Source organism: Ischnura elegans, chromosome 11 (assembly GCF_921293095.1).
Source record: "Ischnura elegans chromosome 11, ioIscEleg1.1, whole genome shotgun sequence".
Taxonomy (NCBI): domain Eukaryota; kingdom Metazoa; phylum Arthropoda; class Insecta; order Odonata; family Coenagrionidae; genus Ischnura; species Ischnura elegans.
The window spans coordinates 4,999,224-5,013,446 of record NC_060256.1 but is presented as its reverse complement, the minus strand read 5'-3'; the positions used below and the strand labels follow the sequence as shown (position 1 = coordinate 5,013,446).

The 14,223-nt window shown below is 38.3% G+C and overlaps 1 protein-coding gene across 1 annotated transcript in view; it reads left to right on the top strand.

Moving 5' to 3' along the window:
• The window catches only part of LOC124168473 (nucleolin-like), an 817,942-nt gene extending 808,199 nt beyond the window's left edge, over positions 1 to 9,743 (top strand). The window contains exon 8 of the mRNA XM_046546746.1: positions 9,680 to 9,743. Coding sequence (XP_046402702.1) covers positions 9,680 to 9,700 — 21 coding nt within the window. The 3' untranslated portion in view covers positions 9,701 to 9,743. The remainder of the gene's footprint in view (positions 1 to 9,679) is intronic.
• Positions 9,744 to 14,223: the final 4,480 nt, after the last annotated feature.

Genomic DNA, 14,223 nt, shown 5'->3' with positions numbered 1-14,223 from the left:
CATGTTTAAACCAAAGGCATTACGCCCTAATAGGCACATATTTCCAGTCTCAACACCTCCACCCAGAATCGGCGTTCCTCTTCTTACCAGTGTTGGCATCTTATTTAATCTTTTTCCTTGAGTTACCCCACACACTTGGCTCATTATTTCCGAAGAGTTTATCCACATGGCCTTGTTTTATCTGGCGAGTTTGACCCTTATCTGCATCGCTGCTTCTTCGAGATGCACTCTCAGCAAGTGGAGAGTTCTGCTCCGTCAACATTGACATAAGGAACTGGGGGACTCACAATGAGGCCCCCAGTTCTTTCCATGCAATGGAGGAAGACGATGCTCTCTTACTTGTTTCTTGCCTTTGGGTTAGTTTCCTCTCCCAATGTGTTTAGAGCAGTTGGTGTTTCCCCGAGTCCCAGTGAATAGTTCATTTGTTGTCAGTTTATCTCACTTGAAGATATGCTCGCATTTGTGCTCTAAAAACCACTCATAAGAATATTCCATATTATGGCATCACATTGGAAGGTCAACACTTTGGATGAAGAACAAATTTTGTTAGACTTGTGTGCTGATGATTTGCCAGATAAAACAAGGCCATGTGGATGATGGATGTGATGAAATGGTTTGTGGCATTAGGGTATGACGAAGAGAGCGACGAAAATGAAAGCGATTATAATGTTGTGGTGAATATGAAAACTAGAACATCCATTCCTCTAGTTATCACTGAAAGTGACTCCAATGCGAGTGAAAATGAAGACAATACTTTGGCATGAAGTTCTACTTCATGGGAAAAAATAGATTTGAGAGACATATAGAGCAATTTTTGGGCCAACCTGGAGTGAAGCGATTACCAGATAATTCCACTAATATCCTTGACGTAGTCTCACTATTTCTTGGTAATGATTTTTTTGAAACGATGTGCCATCAATCCAATTTATTTTACTGTCAAAATAAGCATAAATACAAAGAATCGCCAAGAACAGGGAAGTGGTCAAACATAACCATGGCTGAAATGAAAAAATTCTTTTCTATTTTGATTCTGATGGGTCAGGTGAGGAAAGATACACTGAAGGAGTATTGAAGTACAGATCCTTTCATCGAAACAAAAATATTTAGAGAGCTACCGACGCAAAACAGATTTGAGCAGGTACAGAAAGCTTGGCATTTTAGTGATAACAAAGCATTCTTTGATACTTTGGATGGATTATATAAAATAAGACCCACCGTGGAATACTTAGTTGAAAAATTTAAAAATGTGTATGAACCAAAGCAGGAATCGTCACTTGATGAAGCCAAGGAGAGGAAGATTGAAAATCAAGACCTATAATCCAGCAAAAATTGTAAAATATGGGTTACTAGTTCGAATGGTTTGTGAAAGTGATTCTGGCTACATTAGTACATAATTTAGAGATTTGTTCAGCCGAGGGGAAAAAATGAGAACAAACCATCTTGTCTCTTTTGAAGCCACATCTCAATCTTTTTGCTTCGTGTCCATCAAGACAATTATTATAATAGTGTGAAAATTGCAGAACTGCTCTTAGATAATAAAGGGAAGGTGTGTGGTATGATAATACCAAATTGGGGACTCCCTGCCATGTTGAACAGTGAGGCAAACCCTTTGAAAAAGGGACAGAGCATAGTGCTATAAACAAAAATAATGACTTTCGATTCAAAGGCTTTTTGCTCCAGACCACCAAAGAGTGGGCAGCAAGCAGGCAGGAGTCGAGCGAATCATCCTCGGACGATGACTGCGATGATAAGGCAATCAAAAAACCCACTTGTATTCTAAAATACAATGAGTGCATGAAAGGTGTTGACAGGGTGGATATGTACTTATCCTATTACTCCATCAAGAGAAAAACAATGAAATTGTCAAAGAAAGTCATGCTGTGGCTAATAAAATGTGCTCTTTTCAGTGCTCTCAGAGTTAATAAAACTCTAAAGAAAAATAATGGCTTTCGATTCAAAGGCTATTTGCTCCAGACCGCCAAAGAGTGGGCAGCGAGTAGGCAGGAGTCGAGCGAATCATCCTCGGACGATGACTGCGATGATAAGCCAACAGGGCGGGCCCCTTCAAGAGATCACCCGCAGTGCTTTTTGAGAGACCTTAGCAAACACCATCTCGTTCCTATTGTGGGAAAGGGGACGAAAAAATATCACACTAGAAGATGCAAAGTGCACAACGAGAAAAATTAGAAAAGAAACAAGGTACGTGTGCCCAACTTGCGGTTTTCCACTCCACAAGGGAAAATGTTTCATGGAGTATCACACCGGAAAGAGATTCTGAAATTATTTGTGAGTATTACATTCAAAATTGCATGAAAAAATTTTAATTTTTAAATAAGTTATGGCATTTTTTCGGATGGAAGGTTTGCTCAGTGAGTGATGTTTAACCCTTTCGAGACGGCGGAGTTTTCGTCTTAGCATGACTGCTGTACTGAGCCCCAAGAGACTCTTCTTTCTCCTGGTATGGAGCATTTTTGTAGGGCGTTCATTAAGAAGGGTCTCGCTGAACCTTTTTCGACCCCTCCACGCAGGGACTTCGCATTATCTCGGACTCCGGGAGTAGTTGTGCTCCCTCCTTTCCGGGTTTACGACCATACCTGCGGCATTGGTTCGCGGTCAACTTATGTATTGCTTATATGTATTTAGCAAATGGATAATTGTTGCTTGCACGTAAATTACGGACTTTGAATTGAATTCCTCATTTTTATCTGAGCATTTTCAAATTTTAAACAGAGTTCTAAGGCCATTATTAACGCATTTAACGCAGCAACAATTTCCATGTTGATGTTTATACATAACTCGAGATATAAGTTAATATTTGTCATAGAAGTTTGTATAAAAATTGTAAACGCTGCTCAAAAGACAAATAATTCATTTCTTAGTGTATATTTCTTGAGAAATGAACAAATATTTATTTCGAAAATTACATGTATAAACAATTGAATGACTGCTGTCCTGTACCGCTGAGAGGGGTTCTAAAAGACGAAGGGTCCGGGTACCTGCTCCCGGATTCCGAGGGTAAATCCTAGACCCCGAAGCGTCGGGTCCCGAGACAAAGAGGTTGTAAACCCACGACCGTCCTTAAAGGGGGAGAGCTAGAAGATGTATATATATGTACAGCTTTCGTTCTACTGGCTGGGAAAATCTCACACGTACATATACGCCCGTCGTCTCCCGGGTCAGGAAACGTCCACACGTATATATACGTGTATAGTAGAGAAAAGGTTAAAACACCACCTGAACAGAGGGTTAAAAGGAATTTAAATACCCTGGTACGCAACGTGTTAAGAGGACAATGCCGGTTTTTTCTGGAATTTGACGTCACAAGTGGTGTATTTTCTCTTTTTTTTAGCCTTTTTGAGTACCACTTACGTCTGATGTTAATATTTGTTGATTTCTTTGTTGCTTTTAGTTTTCTTCTTGAAATAACGAAAAATAATTGATTTGAATGATAAACGAAGTAAGAAAAAAAGAAAAATGTTTTTGGTCTAAAAAAGCGTTATAGTTCATTCACTTCATTCATTTAAATTCCATGAAGATTCAAGATCCATAATAATCGTTGATACAACTATAAATAAAAGTTCCCATACATTACATCTAGGTAAGAAAGCCACACAAGTGTATTGCAAAAGAGAATTTTCTTCAGGCATTAATACCGTGAATTGGAGGCATAGTAACTTGCTGCCTGAGCTCATAGATGCTATTGGTTTTTCTGCATGAGGTTTTGAAAGGATAAAATATTTTATGATTCATTAGCATAAGTAATCTTAATTACAATTGTACAAATGCCTTTACTGAGGATTCCTCGGAGCAGTTAAGATTGTACTTACATTAATTAAACTGACGACATATTACTATAGGTAAATTCATTCCAATTGTGCTCACATTTTAGACACATTAATTTTCATTCATCTCTTCCTTCATGACAAAATTACCATCAGTGTTCCTCATTATCTTTTCCTTTTTGCATCAAGCTTAGCATTCAGAATAGAAAATTCACTGAAGGATTGGAAAAATGAGAATATGTTGGAGATGCTTTGCTGTATTAATGCCTGGTTCAGAAATTATCATACTCGATTCGACTCGATACTCGTGAGTAGTTTTCAACTCGACTCGAGATCATGTAGTACTACAGGCACATCCCTAAAAATTACATACAAATGTTTATTTACACAAAAATACACTGCATATTCACATTCTTAAATATAAAACCTTTACAAACACAGGAAAAAATAAATTTTTTAGCTATCTTCATTCATGGTGGTGGTCAATGTCATCCTTGTGTTCTTGTATGCTGGTGCACTGTTATAAGAATCCCCACCATAGCACCCAGAACAAGTTGAGTTGCAATAAAACCCCACTTTTCTGCAGCCACACAAAACCCTGAACCCTTTTTTGCAATTAGATAAATCATTTTGAGGAGTTCTTAAGGTCCAGGTGGTGTGTTCATTGGCTTTGCTCATGCAATTTCTTTGGAACTTGGAAATACACTGGGGAGGAATCAACAAAACAAGCAAACACTCACAGATGAGATGCATTGGTCACAATCAAAAGAAACTATGGGTAAAATTGAGTTCGGATTAGTTAATCACTCTATCTGTTGAAATATTTACAGTGAAATCATCATACATATAACATACTAGCTGACCTGGCGAACTTCGTACCGCCTAAAAATCAATGAACTTACAGTTTAGTTACACCATTTATATATTGTATCGTATGGCTGTATCGTTTTAGTCATATTTGAATTATTATAAATTAAATGAGAAAATATTAATGAAATAAAAATTAAACGCATTCAATTGTTGGCTATTTATGTTATTAACCGTAAAAAATGTTTTTAGGTCCAAGTCTGTTGCATAAACTTGGCCCGTTCACGGGGAAGGTTAACGCAACGCTAGAGCGACGCTTGACTGATGCTCAAAATAGTGTAAAAAAAGCCCCTATGAAGCAGCATTCGTATCTAATTACTTTAGACGCGCCAGTTATAGTACCTCTGTTTGGAAAAAATGCACTGCGTAAACGTGCTGCATGCGTAAACGCACCGCGGTGGTCCCTACACATTCGAGTTTAATATCTTGCATCAAGCGCCTTCTGATAAACAACAGTTTTTGTTTTGTTATCAGGCGCAAGATAAAGCGAATTAAGCTAAATAAAAATAGTGCAGTGAAGCAGGGACGCAGTGAGGGGGGTTTTTGGGGGATAAACCCCCCCCCCCAAAAGCTCAGAGAATCTTTTTATAAAACATTTTTTTATTAATATTAGGGGGACGGATGAGTCACAAAATATTTAACTATTCACACAGCCGCAAAACCCACCATTTTGAACCTTTAATCCTAGAAAATGTCTGGGGAGGGCCCCCACACCTCTCGCCTACCTTGGCGGATTTTCTATACCATACATACCCGCCAGTATTAGCTGCGCCTAAAACACCGCTATCCTTAAAACCTAGCTGCGCCCTTGAAGCGAAGGAAGAATTACAGCGGATGGTTTACTGATTCGTAAACATACCACATATTATTTACCATGAGAAAATCATGGGTTTTCATTGGCACATGAAAACAAACGTCACACAAACTGAATGACTGACCATGGGATTTGATAATTGTTATCACGAATGCAACACGAATTGGAAATTGAATACGTTTAAGCTCAAAAGGGCATATTAGTTGGGAACATATGGAATCTTAAGATTGATAACTTCCTCATCTTTGAATTTTCTTTTGAGTATAGTCGCGTGAATCACATTCATTATCAGTTTTTTTAATAGCCAAACACATTCCGTTGGATAGTTATGGTTGGTTTAGGTTTTGAAAGATCATGAACACAGAGCCTACCTATAGCTGTAAATCATGCGATGGTAAGCCAGGTACGTCCAAGGACTTTAAATATTCAGATAGGTAGTTGGCGACTTCGTCTTCGTTTATTACACAGTTAAAAGATTTTAATTCATACAGAGTATACGGACATTATCGACTGTCAACAATTGCTTGGAGATTTATTTACAAACATGGTAGTGAAGTGTCCACTCGAGCTGGGCTTACAATTAGCTCGAATTGAATTTTTAAAATAAAATTTCAATATTTCGAATATATTTTGTATTTAAAATGTTATATTGTTATGAAGTTCAGTTATTAAACTGGTAAAATCAGAACAAATAATTTAATTTGTAGTTTTGACCGACTTATCAATTGTTGTTGCGTTACTAACTCCTAAAAACATATCACTAAGAAAGAGATGAATTTTTTGTGAAATTATCCTTTCTTAAAGTCCTATGTGTTATGTATCTAGGGCTGAGACGAATCCTAAGAACCAAATATCATTAAAATTGGTGCAGCCGTTCTCAAGTTATAAGTGTTCTAACTAACGCGATTATCGACTTTCTTTTATAAATAACATATTACATATGTAGGTAATAGTTAATGCTTGCTCAGCGGTGCATTACACTCAAGAAATATCTTTTGTAAAACCGAGCATACACAGTGGAAGGAACTTTTTGACCTGGCTAAGTCCGATTTATTTTACATGTAAAATGTAGGCCATTTGGAAGTACAAAGATTATCACTCGCAAAAATGCAATTCTCGTAAAATGCCGTGCTTGCAAAATCGCGCTTCCACTGTATTCATCACAAAAATTGCATCGTTACAAATGGCACGTGGAACACGGGGGAATTTTCTCTCAAGTGGCACTGATGGAACAAATTCCAGGATGCGCAATCAAGTAAATGCGCACAGTTGGATGGTCACTGGGAAATATCACTGTAAAAGTTCCTCTATTCGGTTGGTAAAGAGAAGGGTTGGAATTAATGAATAATTGAATTAATAATGAATATATAAGTGAAATAATGAATTAATGGAAATGAATGCCTGAACCATTTACTATTGTGCCCTGTGCTCTCGCCAATCCTCCTCCTCCTGCACTCATTATCCCCTCGGTTCCTCACCTACTTCTCCCTCTGCTGGTCGTGGATCCATCAAAACTGGGAAATCCACCAAACTTAAGACCCCTCCTCCCCCACCTATCTATGAACTCGCAACTAGCCCCATCTTTTCTTGCTGCAAAGAAACCCAGAGCTTGAACAATAACAAAGAAACACATGCAAGAAGAAGCACCTTCACATGCCATTCAGGGGATTAGCTCTCAGAAATGATGCACTGAATTTAGACTAAAGCACTTAAATATAAGAGTTAGATATGGAGAATAAACTACTGCTGCTAAGGCCATTTTGGTAGTAAACAATGATAAATATAACATTCAAGGTTATATTGATGAAGTTTAAAGAAGTTTATATAAAGAATTTTATGCTTTTTACGATGTGTGAGAATGATCAACAAAAATTGAGAGTATGCAACCCGCGTGTCACCCAAGGTGTCTGACTGCAGGGGGCTCACTCTCGGTGCGATATCTCGGGAACCAGAAATGCAGAAATGGAAGAAATTTGAGGTTGTACTCTGCAAATGTCTAACAAGTCATTGTAGAAGACCAAAAAGTGAAAGAATAATCCGAGAGTGAACACTTATGTCCAAAAAACACCCAACAATGCCAAAATTTCTAAATTTTAAGTGCGATGCAGCATGTTTTCCCGGTATCCAATTGCAAAAATAATTTTCATGGCCCATTTTCTCTCCAAATGGAACAAAACTGAGAGGCGTCCCAAAACAAACCATAAAAACAAGGACCACCCTAATATATAGCACTACATATGTACATAACGGATACTACATAAATGGTTTCCATTCTTTCCACTACATGCATTCACACACATTCCACATGTGCAAAAGCAGTCATATGCACATCTTATGGGTATGTGTGACTACTTTGATGTAAATTTGAGTGTTTACATCAGTATCGAATGTATTGCACACACAGTACATGTATACTGGAAATGTAGATTTTTATGCTCAGAATTGTGCTTTTCGAATTTCTCAAAAAAATATTATTGGTTATTCAAACATATCTCCTTCGTTTTTGATGATAGAAAGTTCATTTAAATATTATTTTATAGGGTTTTCAGGGACTAGGAGGCTATGCAAATAAAATTCCTTGAATCCCCTTTGTTTTGAAAGAGTATTTAGTTTATAGTGCTAAAAGGTGGTGGCGCTCAGTATAAAATAAAGGTTTTAAATTGCCAAATCACACCAAATATTTATTGAGCAGAAAATTTTTAGAATTCCAAATCTTAAGAATTTAAGAAGCTACAATTCATCAAAGTAGCATTTTTTTGTTTCTCCAGTATTTTTGGAGTTATTATGAAAAAATGTATTTCCTTTTTAGCTCCTATTTTTCCAAAATTAATCATTGTTCAAATGTCCAGGAACTATTGATAATACCTAAATAAAAACACCTACTGTAGAGAAATGTCAATTTTAATTAGGGTGGTTATTAGGGGGTTGTTTTCACTGATTCTTTTTCAGAAAAAATTAGGGACTGACTTTTATCATCACTTGCTCAAATTTCATGCTACAAACTTTTAAGTAAGAGTTTTAAAATACTTCAAAAATGGATAGTTTTTTGGTTATTTGACATCGAATCTATCAAATTTAGCTTCTGAAAATCAAAAGCTAAAAGCCTTAGCTTGGTCCACATTGGCTGTTCAGAAAAATACAAAAAAATAATTTTCTTTGTTTTTTTCTTATAAGCCACAATTTTGCTCTTCAATTTTTTTTTGAAAAAAAAGCATGTATTTCAAGTTATTTGTGAAAAATTGGTTAAAAACCTCCATATTTTTCATCAAAAACCTGTTATTTTTAATCGAAAATAAATCTAAATATATTGATTTCACAAAAATAATGTATGGAATATTTTTTGTGTATCATTTGCACCTGAATGTCTGGGGCATCCAGGAGATATCAATTAAGGTGTATCATGACTATTGTATCATCATCAGAAATCATGTATTGGCAGAGTGTATGGGTCAATATGATCCTCGGTAGCCACCCTTTAAAAACACTCACCATCACCCTTTAAAAAATTCTATAATTAAGATTGATGTTACAAATTTTCCTTATTGGAAGTAAAGCTGTACATACAGCTGTAAAGCTTTAAAGTATACATATTACAAGTAAAGCTGAACAAAATCAAAAATTCTGAAAGAACAGGATAAAAAAGAAGTGCTTAATTTGAGTTCAAATTCTTCAATATTTCAAAGAGACCAAATTTGTTCTTCTCATGCTGGTCTACATGAAGCTTCTTAATGGCATCATAATCTTTCTTCCTTCCATCTTGATTTTATGATAAGATCTGCTTGTCTACATTCTATTTGTGAACACTTCTTTCTTCCCCTTCATCAGACATCCATATTCCTTCACAATACATGCTATGGTTTTCAGCACCCTTTCAACCGCTAATCTGCACACCCCATCTGCACACTTTGTCTCCAGCCAGTAGACGTGGCTGGTGAATGAGGAGAGTGTACTTCTAGGTGAGATACTAAAGAGACAGAGGTTTTGGATGGATAGAACACTGAGTAGAGAGGACATGTTGCTAAAGAGCAGAATGTCCGTTGGTTGCAGGAAGAAGGGAAGAGAATAGCATTTGTGGATAGAACTGAAAGCAAGTGACTTATTGTGAGCTGAGGAGAGAAGTTCATGATACGAGGATGGAATAAGTTCAAAAATAGTCCATGCAAAGCTACCATTAACCAGCGGAACACTTCAATAATAGTTGCAATTGGTTTTACAGGGCAATTGGACGATGACCTGACAACCTACGAGAAGACAATGCACCGAGTTCAGGCGTTGGCAACCCAGAAATCAACGTCATCAGCAATGCCACTCAGCGAGAAAGAAATTAGACGAGAGGAGATGTCACGGTCAGGATTGCCAGCTGGGCTTCATGGCGAAGCACCACATAGCACCAGCACCACCACCAGCACCACAACGCAGCACCCGCTGTCTTCGTCTACCCCCGGGCCAATGACGTCCCACCACAAGGACTGGCCCAAGTTTGCATACCACCGCGTGACCTCAGCGCCCCTCTCCGACCCCTTCCTCCTGCTCCAACAACAACAACAGCAGCAGCAACAACACCACCACCACGAGGGAGTTGGACCCTCCCCCACCCCCTACCCACCCTCCCCCTCCTCCATGCATCGACACCGCAACGCCTACATCGCAGTGTCCGTCATCACGCCCCCTAGTGCCAGGGGAGGCAAGCAGTCGCTGTCAGGGGCAGGTCGGCCGCTGCCCTCTCCCCCATCAATGCACGCAGAGCCACCTACGCATGGTCGCCACTTGGCGTCCCAGCCAACGACCACAGAGCCACCTAGTGGGAGCAGCGATGGGCGGATGGTGGCGGAGGAGACGCTGGGCGAGCCAATGATGGGTGAGGAAGAGGTGGTGGATCGTTTGGCGGGACAGCAGTCGTCAATGCACCATCAGATGCATCACCAGGACCAAGTGGAGGTGAGTTTCCTATTCCACATCCTCAGATACATATATTGGGAGGAAGGGGGCTTGAATTGGAGGAGATTAATTCCAAAGCAATGAATAAGGGATATGGACACTATGGCCACTCTGATCACGGGCCTGAAATCTCATTAATTTTTCCCCTATTAACTGTTTTTGCAAAAGTAGTTTGGTACGTAAATATTTAATTTAACCCTCGTGTGGATTTACAAATGCAGTTATGTTGCAATACAATGAGGACTAAATACAAGTCACATGTGTCCATGTGATATATTTTGCTCCACTGCATCCAGCTACATGTTATGTATATCTCAGCATTGTATGTACACAGAAGGCTGAGTTCTTTAACGTAATTCATTGAAAAGGTGTAGGAGAGGTGAAGTGAGGTGACTGTCTCTTTTATCATTTCTATAGAATTCTGAGGATCAAGACAAATGTTAAGAATACTATGGGAGCTTATATCCTGCAATTTCTAAAAATAGTCACATAGGTTTTGAAATATGAAGAACATGGGATGATGAGCAACGTATCAAAGAACCCAATGCCGCTTTTGAGGTGGAGATGAGAGAGGCAGTGTTTTTTTGCCTACAGCGGAGCCCATTCCCTCACTCAGGAAGTTTCCTTAGAGATGGAATTGTGGATGTGATGTGGGGAAGTGCGGCAGGTGAGGTTTTGCTTCTTTGGTGGGCAATCCAAAATAATGATTTTATAGATGCTTGGGTTATAGGCGGAAAGTGAGGAGGAGCAGGCGTCTACGTATTTTCTTTGGTCCAGCTGTGCATTGGGGGCTGATGGAAGAGGAGCTAGTGAAGTGCTGGGAAAAATGCTGGGAGGACCACGCTCACTTTTTCTTTCTGTAGCGTTGCACTGACCCAAACATTTGGACCATGAACTTCCTTATCATAACTCACGGGCTTACTTCCTTTCTCATACAAAAACTGATTGCGCTTCCCCCCACCATTGACGACCCTCCAGAGCTCTCGGAATCAAGGGAGGGACACCCCAGCATGTTTTGACAAGACGTGTGTGCAAATTACAAAGAAAGAGCAGGCTCTTTTGTCTAATTGTGTCTTTGCACCCTCAATCTTTTTCACGATAAGGATTTTCTACGCTTACCTAATGATCCCAGTATTCTCTAATCCTTGGCAGTCGACACACCTCATGTATCTCCACCCCTTCACCTCAACACAACCTCCATGTCATTACCCACCTTTCTCCTTCTCACTCACCCCTTCATGTTGGTAGAAACCCAATGAATAAAATCTCTGTGCATTTGAGTACACAAAGAAATGATAAATATGTATATTCAAAAAATTTCACTGTGTGGTAAATTGCCAATTTATTTTTTCATCATGAAATGATTTTTACCATGTAAATACTGAAATAATTCTCAGGAAAAAGAAAATCTTTTCCATCACACAGTACTTATCTTGATTTCGCTTAAGTGGTAGACACAGTTTTGGGAAATAATATCAACGCCAGTATTTTGAGTAGACTGTTGCAGCCGCAGAGGAATATTTTTGCATGAGAGGTACAAAACATGTAACAGTGTTCTTTACGGCAGTTGGTAAACCCCTGAATCCCCTGCCGGGTTACAGCTATTCATTCAATGAGAAATTTCTACACGAAGATAAAGAAGCATTGTTCTGCAAATTCGGATAACACGTTGTGTTAAAATGTTCTTAGAATTGCAGCTCAGTGTAATTCTAAACATAGCAACCCTGGGATTTCCCCAAAGTTGGCCACCACCACAGCAAGTTGGCAGAGACAGAGGAAGGTTGCAGAGCGGATGTGCCCGAGCAAAACTAATGCCATGGAAAAAACATCCTTGGCTAGTTTCTAAGAATAATTCCTGCAATGAGATGAAGTTTTGTCAATGACTATTACAAAGAGGCAAGCACAATGATCCTTAGCTAAAAGAGAAAGCAAAATTGTTTTAGCAATGTTTTCCTTTTTTTAATAATATAATTTTTTTCATAAAGTTTAAATATTCAAGTAACATGATTATAAATAGATTAAAACATCTCATACAAAAAATAATTACTTTGATTTAATTAAATTTAATCAATTTAGGATTGAGGGTATAGTCTCCAAAACAGCGACGAGGAAATTCTTGGTACCACAGCAAATCCAAGGACATAACTTTTTCAGTAGAGGCCAATAAAATGAAAAATATCTACTCTATGCAAACAGAAATATATTTGTAGACTAGGAAAGAAGAAAAAATAGACTGCTGAAAATTTCAAATGGGAATGGAAAATTTTACGTAAATTTTTAAAATCATGAGTGCCACTAAGGCACACCGAATCCATTTTAAGGTTAAAACATTCACTGCTGCCTCGCTCATAATGACCAAAACACGTTCTCCATCTTCACGCTGCTTTGGTCATAATAGCCAAAGAGTGAGCCACATTTATGGCCTCTCACAGTAAGCCATTGGTCACAGCTACTTCAATATATGACATGAGTAGTCAACGGGTAGCCAAGTGCTCACTGAAACTCAAATTCCAAGATGTAATGCGAGAGGAAAAAGAATATTGCTTTGGTGCAATGGTTAAATTTGTCTAAAAGTCAGTGGCTGGGAACGTGTTAAAAAACATAGGTGGGGGTGGTCGAGTTTGTTTATCTGGGAAACAGAAAAACATCAGATGGGAGGAGTCCAGAGGAAATAATATGAAGCATCAACCAAGCCAAGTTAGTCTTCATAAGATTGGAAGCATAGCAATTCATAGCAATTAAGTGAATAGTAGAAATTCTCCTTCCTAGAACTGAGGTCTGTCTAATCTGGGAGACTTCCCTTTGTTTCCAGTGAAGGATAAAATTAGGTTCTTACCACCCCATGAACTCTGACCCTGATATCATTCCAAGGCCATTGAATGATATTTATACAGAACACTTGGACCCTAACATGAATAGATGAGGATACATTTTTCCTAAATATTTCATCATTGATTCCACACATTTAATAGAAGATTTGGGCACAAAATTTTCAGGAAATTCTTGCTGTTTGATTTTATAACAAAAGGCCAATAATTCTACATTTTATCCCTGAAATTCAATATGTGCATGAACGTCAAAGTAGTGTAAATATTGTACTCTCCTGCAAAATGAATTCCTATATGAGTTTCTGAATACTGCATCAAGAATTGTTTACGATCTTGAAATTTTTGTTTGATGAATCTCTTCACTCAATTCTCACATGTGCTTTTGCATTCTCATATGCATATCCCCAATATTAATACAAGAAAAAAGGCTCAAGAAAGACAAATATTACCTACATCGATCTTGAGTAGACCTTCAAGTGTTTTGTGGAATTAAGTATTCCAGGTTTTACAAGGAATAGGTATTATGTAATTAGGTACCAGGATAAGACAGTAGTGTGGAACCTTTTAAGAAGAAAAGGCATTTGTAAAATGTGGGAATCAGTTCAGGGAAGTAAAAATAGGTCAAGGAGTATGACAAGGGGACTCATTATCCCTTTTCAATGCATTTATGCAAGGTGGAATGGATGAAATCAGAGAATGAATTAGCACTGCATAGTAAAATTGTGAATAGAGAGAGGATGTACGTGATGAGGTGTGCCGATGACACTGCTCTCCAAGCAGAGAGTGAGCCAATGCATGATGCGCGCAATTTGCCTGAATGAATGAGTGGCACACTGTTATGGAGCCAAAATTTCACTTTGAACAATGAATACCTTCTTATTATTACATATTTCCATGAATATTAACTATTAGATTAAATGGTATTCGGCCAACATTTTTACTTAGCAGGAACACAGTGGTATTCATTGAGAAAGCTTTGTGCAAAACATACATA